Source organism: Ranitomeya imitator, chromosome 5 (assembly GCF_032444005.1).
Source record: "Ranitomeya imitator isolate aRanImi1 chromosome 5, aRanImi1.pri, whole genome shotgun sequence".
Classification (NCBI taxonomy): Eukaryota; Metazoa; Chordata; class Amphibia; order Anura; family Dendrobatidae; genus Ranitomeya; species Ranitomeya imitator.
Genome location: NC_091286.1, coordinates 580,611,791 through 580,623,205, shown reverse-complemented (window position 1 = coordinate 580,623,205; position 11,415 = coordinate 580,611,791). Strand labels below are relative to the sequence as shown.

General features: G+C 43.1%; 1 protein-coding gene across 1 annotated transcript in view; it reads right to left on the bottom strand.

The window, feature by feature from the left end:
- Nucleotides 1–4,159: 4,159 nt before the first annotated feature.
- The window catches only part of GRK7 (G protein-coupled receptor kinase 7), a 47,015-nt gene continuing 39,759 nt past the window's right edge, over nucleotides 4,160–11,415 (bottom strand). Inside the window, exon 4 of the mRNA XM_069727873.1 lies at nucleotides 4,160–4,938. Coding sequence (XP_069583974.1) covers nucleotides 4,596–4,938 — 343 coding nt within the window. The 3' untranslated portion in view covers nucleotides 4,160–4,595. The remainder of the gene's footprint in view (nucleotides 4,939–11,415) is intronic.

The following is an 11,415-nucleotide window of genomic DNA, read 5'->3' as shown; positions in this document are numbered from 1 at the left end:
AGGTTATTAAAAAAGTACCATAACTTTTTAAAAATGCAGGTCCTTGGAATATGCACCAACGGACACATTTCAAACTATTCGTTTTTAGTCATAATGTGGCATAATGACTAAGAATGCATAGTTTGAAACGAGTCAGTTGTTGCATTTCTCAGGAACTAGCTTTTCTTAAATGGCACGTTTTCGATAACTTTTCAATAAATTTGTTGTTTTTAAATTAACTCCTCCGTACCTGCTACTGGACACATTTTCTCATCAGTTGTCTTCGTCCTGCTATCTACACCAGCTCTCATGTCCCTGCACTGCCGAAGGATTTGATCCCACGGATGAGCTGAATAACCCTTTTTCTCTATTTTTATTTTCTCCACTGTATATATTTATGTATACATATGTATACATATACTCATCTATACATCGTTGGCATCCTCAGCCATCCAATGCCTGCAACGTCATGAAGCCTAATAACTATGACTCATGCGATGTCATGATGTTACCAACCGCAAAAGTGGTGACTTCTAAAATTTGGCTACCATGGAAAAGCCTAAAGCTGATATGTTTGTGCTTTGTGAAGATAAAACACTAATAAAATGAGCAGAGAAAAGCTAATAAAAGAGAGTTGATTGAGGACAGTTTGTGTGTGGTGCCTGTGCATGGTTGAGTCTGAGAAGTGGAAGCCAGCACAACTTGCTCATCATGAAGCATTTGGTGGGGTACAGATTGGAGCAGACTCCTCACAAGAGAATTTTGTCAGGCTGGAGGCCAGACTAGCTTGTTCATTAGGGGTCATCATTACACTGGAGGCCAGAGAGGTTTGTTCATCAAGGGGGCATCATCACACTGGAGGCCAGAAAGGCTTCTTCATTAGGAGTGTTGGCAAGCTGGAGGACAGAGGGGCTTATTCATTAGGAAGTGTTGCCAGGCTTGAGGCCAGGGAGGCTTGTTAATTAGGGGGTCAACATTATACTGGAGACCAGAGAGGTTTTTTCATCAAGGGGCCATCATCATGCTGGAGGCCAGAAAAACTTCTTCATTAGAAAGTGTTGGCAAGCTAGAAGACAGAGGGGCTTATTCATTAGGAAGCTTCGCCAGGCTTGAGGCCAAGGAGGCTTGTTAATTAGGCTGGAGGCCATAGTAGCTTGTTATTAAGGGGGCATCATCAGGCTGGAGGTAAAAGTGGCTTGTTCATTAGGAAGTGTTGGAAAGCTGTAGGCCAGAGTGGCTTGTTCATTAGGAAGTGTCGCTAGGGTGGAGGACAGGGTGGCTTCTTCATTAAGGTGTCAGCAATCATCAGTCTGGAGGCCAGAGTGGCTTGTTCATTAAGGGGACATGGTCAGGCTGGAGGCCACAGTGGCTTGTTCATACTGAGGAAAAGATGGTTGGAGGCCAGATTAAGTGACAACGGGTTCTGTGGACTCACTGCATAGTTGGATACCGATGCACTTTCAGGAACCCCACAGATGAGAGATGCTGTTTTAGGGTTTGGAGAATGCCACTAGGAAGTAAGCGAGGAATCCTAAATCATGATCTTACAACCTAGACATACAGTATGGTGGCACATTTATAAGAACCGTCTTAAAGAAAATCTAACTTTGCTGCCTATATGTAGTGAATGTACAGCTTTCATTTTACAAGAACCATACACAACATAAACTACAGTGTTATTAAATACTATGGATACAAACACATTTTCAATTAGACAGTATCATAAATTTCCCCCTCCGTGTATATGCTTTATATAAAAGTATGATTACTCAAACAATATTTAAACACTTAAAGGGGTTGTATTTAAGACATCATTTTGTGGCACCTACTGATATATAAGTATTACATATTTACTAGAAAAAAAAACAAAATGAGCATGTACCCTGTAGTAAGTAAATAATAATAGTACATGTAAATAACATAGGGTACTTAATTAACACTATTATGATCAAAAAAAGGTAAAAGATATCCCAACGCGACAAGGTGTACCCAATCAGGATGGTTCTATCCTGCCTCTAGCATTAAAACCTTATCTTGTCTCAGCCCACCTCCATGTAGATAAGGGCAAAGCAGGACCCAGACCCAAGTGTCCAGACACCTGCCCATGGGAAGCTATACAGATGAAACGCTTAGCTCAGAAGGGGGGCAATGCCCCTGCTTGTACAAAGTACAAGAAACTACAGAAAAACCAAAGAAATGAGCCGAAGCATAAGTTGGCATACGTGCAATGTATAAAAACATGTCCAAACTGTGGCCATTTCACAGACAAAACCCAAGAAAGAAAATGAGCATATACCCTGTAGTACTGTAAGTAAATAGTTATAATATATGTAAATAACATAGGGTACTTAATTTACACTATTTTGATCAAGAAAGCATAAAAGCAATCCCATCGCGACAACGTGTACCAAATCGAAACCATCCTATCCTGTCTCCAGTACTAGAACCTTACTCTGTGTTAGATGACCTCCATTGGGTACCCTTTGTCGCAGTGGGATGGCTTTTTTCACTTGTTTGGATGGTTTGTATATAAAATGGCCACAGTTTCATTATGCTCTTGCAGCGCCCCAGAGATCTGGTCGTTGCAGTATGACACTCTGCCACTAAGGGGAGTGATGGTACGTCTGATGGCACCGAAGGAATTCCACTGACCAGGTATCACCAGCACACATTACACTTCACACTCCGGCCACTAGGGGGAGCAAAAGGCTTTATTTATTGGGCCCCTCCTCACACTGGTAAAACTAGGGGTTGGATAGAAAGTTAGTCAGAAGCTGACTGGGTTGGATTCAGGCAACATCCCTTGGCAGGGGGTGTTGCAGGGAGAAGACACAGGGGGGTCCCTGTCAGGCGTGGGAACCTGGCAGGCACCTAGCGACCAGAACAGAACGTTACGGAAACGCGCCTGCACACCCCGCGGCGGTATCCTAAGAAAGAGACACGAAGCGAAGGATATTGTGAGACAGTGAGAAACGAGATCAAGCACAAAGTAGAGCCAGTAGGAGTCGTGCCGTGAGACCGAGGCAACATCCTACTGAGGCGCGTAGCCGGTGGCCGGAACACCGAGTGAGTAACTGACTCTACGCCTTACTTCAAACTCCGCAGGACAGTTAATTATAGGTTGGCTGTCTCACCTAAACACCTACGAAGACATAAGGGGCAACAGTGGGAGAGGGGCGTCTCTAGGGTCCCGGAAGACCTCCAGGCCTTCCCGTCATACGGGTGCGTCCTAGCCATAACATACCTGGGGACGTTGAACTAGAAACATCTGGAACATATTAGAAAGAACGAATGAACGAGAACAGAAGTTGTGAGGACTATTCCGAATGCTCAGCAGGGTAGCACTACAACACACAGGCGCTATTGGTAGGCAACGATTTCCACCTGCAAAGGGAATTCTGGAAGTGCCCATCGGACCGGCCGGTCTCAGATAGCCCTGTTAAGCGTGCTCTGGATTGAGGATCCTGAAGTCTTCAGTAAAGAGGTAAAGAGACTGCAACCCTGTGTCCTCATTATTGTCTGCACCTCACACCATCACCATCCACCTTACTGGGAAGCCCTGGGGACATACTTCACCTATGGGAAGGTATACCATCCAGCTGCCATCACATCACCCCAGCGGACCCCACAGCAGCGTTGGTCACCCTGACCGAACACCACAGGTGGCGTCACGAATCCCCGATAGACTGTACCACCTTTATTGGACGCCCCTTAGCAGGGTCGCGGATCGGGTCTAGCCACCGTGACAGCCTCAGAACCGAACCAGAGAGGCCCGGTACCGAAAACTCGTGGCCCTGTGTCTGGGGGCGCTCCACTCTTATACACTGCACATATACCAACTTATGCTCTGGCTCATTTCTTTGGTTTCACCTTTATCACAATCTACACAGCTCTAATGTTCTCAAAATGGCTGCTGATAGAGGAACTTGTGACCAGACCTGTCCATCAGCTTCCTCCAATTAAAAACAGCTTTCTCATGCACAGTATTTTTCAACTGGAGAAGTCAAAGGAGATTGATAATTGTCAACAAATTGATGTCCCCAACACATGTTGTAAAATATAAAGTCGACAACTCCTGTAAATGTATTTGATAAACTACAGTTATATCACCCTTCAGAATGTAGGATGAGCCCATTCTGAGGACCACAGTAAGTTCCTTTCTGGGAAACAATCTAATAGAAACCTTGTATGATTTATTTTTGACAAGACAAATAATACAAGACAGTCAGAAATCAATATCACATTATACATAATGTACTTAGACAATAAAAGCAATAAAAACCCCACAAATACCCTTTTTCCTGAAGCTTCCTTCCTTTAATTAAAAAAACAAACATTTGTGAAGAGTTTATAAATACGGAGACTGTTGTGTAACAAGTCACAATGAAGCAACACACTGAGAATCAAAAGATCTTTTTTAAAAGACTGCCAAAACATAAATAGTCAAGATGATGGTTGATCTTGAAGCTACCTGTGTCACACAAGCTCATATTTTGTCCAATTTTGAGGGCTGGGATGGAATGTACATTGGGTTGTTATACGCATCAAATGTTCAGTTGTAGGAACCTGCTTAGAGAATATGTCCCATTTTCCCACTAACATACAGTGAGGGCCAACTAGATTAGAGTGCATACTCCTGACTTTCCCTCGCTGCCACTTATGTATCTCCCAGAGCTTTCCCTGTTGGGGTCATTAAGCTCATCAAATAGTCCAGTGTCAATTATTTCCTGCTGCCAGCTAATTGGTATTGCACCAGTAGAAAATCTCTTGAAGAATTTGGCATCTTTCTCATCAAATTCAATCCCTCTGATCTCAGAGAAATCAGCTATATCTGCAATGTCCTTGGCATAGACCACAGATGGGTCTGGTACAAACGGCGGATCCACCATTCCGGCCTCCAGCCTTTGGAAGTTTATCGATTTAAAGAAGTTGTGTTTTCTTGGGTCGTCATCATTGCTTCTGCAAGAGATTACATAAAACATCAGTGTAAAAGATAGATTACAATGGCAGGAAAACAGCTTGGAAAAAAAATTATGTCTATGGCATAATCACCATGTTGGTATACTCATTCTCCATGAATGTGAATGTTAACCTCAATGGAGGTTAGATTGGTATAGATGGTGCTACCGGACAGTTCTCAGAGTTTCTGAATTTCCTTGTATATTACACATATTACACATACGTTACAATTATATGCTTTATTGGTTGTATGGCTTTTTTGAGTATTAATCACAGGTTCTCATTGGGATTGAGATCTAGGGAATTTCCTGACTATTGACCCCAAATTTGAATGTTTGGATCACCAAGCCATTTAGTTATCACTGTTACCTTGTGACATGTTCTACATCACACTGGAAAATGTTCAGCACCAAACTTCTCCTGGATCAAAGGGACAATTTGTTCCTGGAGGATTTTTAGATCCCATTCTATATTCATGACAATGTTCTTAGGCAAAATTGTGAGTGAGACCGCTTCCTAGAATGAACATTCAGGGAGCCCTCACCTTTTCTTCTCCAGACAATCATCTTCTAGAAAACATCAAGGGCAGGCTTACAGGAAGAACACGTGTTGGACTGCCAAGGACTGGAGTAAAGTTATTACATCTAATGAAGCTTCCTTCATACTGTTTGGGACATCTGGAAGAATGATTGTCCAGAGAAGAAAAGGTCAACAATGTCATAAGTTCTGTGTCTGTTAAGTATCCTAAGACTGTTCTTGAGTGAAGCTGATTTTCATACAAGGTAGTGGAGCCACTCACTATTTTGCCTAAGAATAATATTATGAATAAAGATGGAACCCAAACATCCTCTAAAAGAAACTTCTCCCAACGATCTAAGAGCAGTTTAGTGATGAACGATGCTCTTTATTATTATTATTTATTATTATTTATTTATATAGCACCATTAATTCCATGGTGCTGTACATGAGAAAGGGGTTACATACAGGGTTATAGATGTCGTTTACAGTAAACAGGTTTACAATGACAGACTGGTAGAGAGGGGAGAGGACCCTGTCCTTGCGGACTTACATTCTATGGGATAGTGGGGAAGAGACAGAAGGTAGGGGTAAGGCGGCGGTGAGGCGGCGGCTCTGGCGGCGGCTCTGGCGGCGGCTCTGGGGGCGGTGAGGCGGCGGTGAGGCGGTGGCTTTGGCGGCGGTGAGGTGGTGGCTTGGTTATTGTAGGCTATAGGCTTTCCTGAAGAGATGGGTTTTCAGTTTCCGTCTGAAGGATCCGAGGGTGGTGGATAATCGGACTAGCATTATGGAGACCATCTCACGAGGCAAAAGTGATAACTACAAGTGGCTTGGTGAACAAAACATTGATATTTTGGTTCCATTGTCAGGAAAATTCAGAAATCTAGATCACTGAGAACCTGTGGTCAATCTTTATAAAGTGGTGGGCAAACTAAAACACAGAAATAATGATACACTCTTATGCACTTATTCAATCATTACTTGATCCAGAAGCTGATTTCCAGATGCCAGGGCAAATTGCAGAACTATTGAATTGAAAAACAAGGGTCAACATCAACACATGAAATATTGAGTCTTTCCATAAACTTGATGTATTTGTCAATAAAAGTATAAAAAATTATTAAATGCTTATAATTGCACTTCAGTAACCATAGAAACATTGGAATAAAATACATAAAACACTGAAACAGCAAACTGTGTGAAAACCAAAATTTCTGTCAGTCTCAAAATATTTGTTCACGACTATAGTATTGCAGCTTAGACCGCATTAAGTTTTTTTTTTTCAATTCTGGACAACCCCTTCTTTAAAGAAAAAAAAAAAGAAAAGCAAACTAACCTCACATTAGCGTAAATTCTCAAGCTAGCGTTGACGTATTGAATGCTAGCTACAAATTTATTTACATTTTTCCAGAAAATGTAATTTTTTGAATATAACCGAAAACTATACTGAGAGCTTTTCCAGCATAGAGAAGAGGCTACCGTAAGACATTTTATCACTTACATAGGATCGTAGAAATTATTTCTGAAGAGTTGTATACATGAATGCATTCTGGGCATTAGTCCAGGTCTATTGATTTTGGACTATTGATCTGAGTCCAGGTGGGTTTGAAATCCTTGTTCTCATTACAGCATATACGGATGTTTGGAAATATTACACTGTTAGGTAGACTCATGGTACAGAGATAACACTGACGCAATAAGGCCGTTATGAGCGAAACTTTACTTACAAAGACATTCAACTAAGGGTACCGTCACACATAACGATATCGTTAACGATATCGTTGCTTTTTGTGATGTAGCAACGATATCGTTAACTAAATCGTTATGTGTGACAGCGACCAACGATCAGGCCCCTGCTGGGAGATCGTTGGTCGCTGGGGAAAGTCCAGAACTTTATTTTGTCGCTGGATCTCCCACTGACATCGCTGAATCAGCGTGTGTGACGCCGATTCAGCGATGTCGTCACTGGTAACCAGGGTAAACATCGGGTTACTAAGTGCAGGGCCGCGCTTAGAAACCCGATGTTTACCCTGGTTACCGTTGTAAATGTAAAAAAACAAACACTACATACTTACATTCCCGGTGTCTGGTCACGTCCCTCGCCTTCAGCTTCCCGCACTGACTGGTGAGCGCCGGCCAGCCGTAAAGTACAGCACAGCGGTGACGTCACCGCTGTACTTTACGGCCGGCGCTCAGTCAGTGCGGGAAGCTGAAGGCGAGGGACATGACCAGACACCGGGAATGTAAGTATGTACTGTTTGATTTTTTAACGTTTACGCTGGTAACCAGGGTAAACATCGGGTTACTAAGCGCGGCCCTGCGCTTAGTAACCCGATGTTTACCCTGGTTACCGGGGCCCTCAGGATCGTTGGTCGCTGGAGAGCTGTCTGTGTGACAGCTCTCCAGCGACCAAACAGCGACGCTGCAGCGATCGACATAGTTGTCGGTATCGCTGCAGCGTCGCTTAGTGTGACGGTACCTTAAGACTCTGTTCACACTTGCTTCGTGGCATCTGTTTATAATGCAGAACACGTCTTCTGTCGCCAACAACACCTGACAGGCCAGGTTTTTAGATCTCAGATTAACGTTATCTATATAAATTGTCTGTAATATTGATCACATCCATACCTTTATTGTATAAGGCCATGTATCCGTTTAGTACAAGCCTATCATCAAATTCTTATGCAAAGTGCAGGGGCTTGAACTTATACTTGCAGCTTTCCGGCCGCCCTCTTTATCTACTTATCGCCGGCCTGCTGTCAGTGATTGACAGGCCCTTCTTCTCTGCAACCTATTACCCCACCTGAGATCTCAGATGTAGAGTAAGGTCCTGATGATATTTGAGAGTTAGACTATCCATCTGCGCATGCGTCGCCTGGTAATGACAGCGTTTGCACAAGATCTTGTGCAAGAGAGCAAGTCATACATTGGAGCAACCTGTCAGTCATTGACAGGGGATTGCGACTAGTGGGAAGACAGAGAGACCGGAGAGCTGTAAGTGCAAGGACATGCCCCCTGCACTTGTGGTTCATCTATATACAAATTTGATGATGGATTTCTATTAAACAGAGGCCTGGAGTTATAAAGCAAAAGTATGGATGAAATCAACATTACAGAGAATTTACATAAATAATGTTAGTTTGGGGTCTGAAAATGAGCTGACAGATTCTCTTTAAAGGATTGTCTCTTCTTAAATAGGTAAAATTGCAATGTGCTTGTAAAAACAATCAACTTTGCAATTTATCTCTTATTAACAATCCAAGAGTAGAAGAGAATGGGGACAATTATTCATTTCATAGTTTACTGCTCGTTGCTTAGATTACCAGCCACCTCTACAGTCCGAGATCCTTCTCCTAGGAAAAGAGTGCAGCACTTGCAAGCTGTTTGCTACATGGTTTGTCAGCACTGCTCGGAGGCTGGGCTATTGCCTAATCTGACCATCTTCAGTGCCGCTGTGCCCTTCTAACGTTGCAGAAGCAAATCTGCCTGTGCTCAAAGGATAAGAGAGCGGGCAGGTCCGAATTATCAATCATCAGGAACACGCTGCTCACTGGTAAGCAGAAGGTTAGGATTCTGGGGAGCCGTGTGCGCCTGAAGATAGAAGATTCAACAACCTCTTTAAAGGGGTACCCCGGAAGTTATCATCTGGATGTCTATCATTTCCATGGGATAAATTGTTCTGCAATGCAGATGTGAATGTAGATGCAAAAAGATTTGATTGGAAGCTGGAGAGTCTGAAGGAATTGTCAGCTATGACAGTCCTGCAGAGAATATTTTTCTCTCAATGAAAAAATATATTTGATGTAAGGATCTAGTTGAAATAGTAGGATTGATGCATTTTAGGTCTAAATAAGTTTGCAGGAAAAGTAACTATAAATGCTTGTCTGTATGAAGTACTTGGTTTCCTGGTAAAACAACAATTCTGGATCTTTGTTTCTACTCTGCCTTGAGCTGTTCCTCTGTTATTCCTGCTGGATGTATGAATTAAATTAACATCAGGAAATTATTATTTCTATTGTTAAGGGGAACCTGTCACAAAAAACCCCGCTATTAATGTGTAGATATGGGGTTTATTTGCAGGTTAATAACGTTAAAATGCTGCCTGGCGCCTGTACATAGCCCAATGCTGCAGGGAGAATATGAACTTTATTCTCTCCAGCAGTGTTCCCATGTCAGTCACAGGGGCAGTGTCAATTCAGGCACCACGCTGACAATACAGCACGATGGCTGCAACCATGCCCCCGGACTGACTGATGGCTGAGCCCCAATGCAGAGTGAGTGTCAGTCAAAGTCGGAGGCGCGGAGCGGTGACTGAACCAGCACCTGGGCCGCTCCCATGACTGAAACCTCGCCCCTTGGGCCCTGACTGATGCTGGCTCTACATTGGGGCTCAGCTGTCAGTCAGGGCCGGGGTTGCGGTTTCAGATATGGGTGTGGTGCCGGCGCTGGTTCAGTGACTGCTCTAAGTATACAGAGTGGAAGGCTATAGGCCCTGACTGACACTCCCTCTGCATTGGGGCTCAGCTGTCAGTGAGGCTGGGGGCACGGTTACAGCCGCCGCTCTGTGTTGTCAGAGCGGTAACTGAACTGGCACCTCCCCGTGACTGAAATAGAAATGCTGCTGGGGAGAATAAAGTTAATTTTCTCCCCGCAGCTTTAGGTTAAGTGTAGGCGCCGGCCAGCGATATAATGGTATTAACCTGCAGATTAACCCCATATCTGCAGGTTAATAATGTTTTTTCTGGTGACAGGTTCCCTTTAATGAAACGTGTCCTTAAACTTCAGGGCTGACAGTGGGTCACCGAATATGATTACAGACGGCGACAACCCAGATGTCAATTTATTCATACATTTCCAGGAGAAATAATATCAGAACTCCACAATGCAGTGTTCTGATAAAAGATGCCCCAGAATTGTTATTTTTATAGAGAACAGAGTCACTAGAGGTTATGGGTCCTCCTTAACCCTTTCACCCCCCAACTCTGTTTTCACCTTCTTGGCAAGGCCAAATTTTACAATTCTGACCAGTGTCACTTTATGAGGTACTTCATGATAGTGGTGAAATTTGTTCAATAGAACTTGCGTTTATTTGTAAAAATATTGGAAATTTGGAGAAAATGTTGAAAATTTCACAATTTTCAAACTCTGAGCTCTTATGCCCTTATACCAGAGAGTTGTGTTACACAAAATAGTTAATAAATAACATTTATCACTTGTCAATTTTAGATCTGCATAATTATTATTTTTTTTACTTTTGTTAGGAAGTTAGCAGGGTTAAAGAATGATCAGCAATTTCTCATTTTGCAACAACATTTGCAAAACCATTTTTTTAGGGACCACATCACATTTGAAGAGACTTTGGAGGGCCTATAAGACAGAAAACAAAGTCAGTAACAGGCGGATTCTTTAGGAGCGCTGGAAAGGTAGCCCCAGCGAGGGGAGGGCGCACAGTCCCCCCCCCCCCCGCAGCTCCAGCCAAACACATCCGAAAGAGGACAGAAACAGGAAAAGGGTAAAACTCGGTCAAAGGAGCGCCGAAAGAAAACTCTGACACCAAAATGTGGTTAAGCCACAACGTGTTTCAGCGTATGTCCACCTGATGAACACGGTACTTCCGTTGAAACGCATTGCGGCTTAACCCGATTCTGGTGTCAGAGTTTCCTTTCGGCGCTCCTTTGACCGAGTTTTACCCTTTTCCTATATGACAGAAAACACCCAAACGTGACCCCATTCTAAAAACTGCACCCCTCAAAGTCCTCAAAACCATATTCAAGAAGTTTTTCAACCCCTCAGGTGCTTCACAGGAACTAATGACAAGTGTAAGGAAAAAATGAAGTCTACTTTTTTTCACAAAAGTTTTACTTAAGCCCCAAACTTTTTATTTTCACGAGGGTAACAGGAGAAAATGCACTGTGCAATTTGTTGTACAATTTTTTCTGAGTATGACTTTTTGAAAGAAAA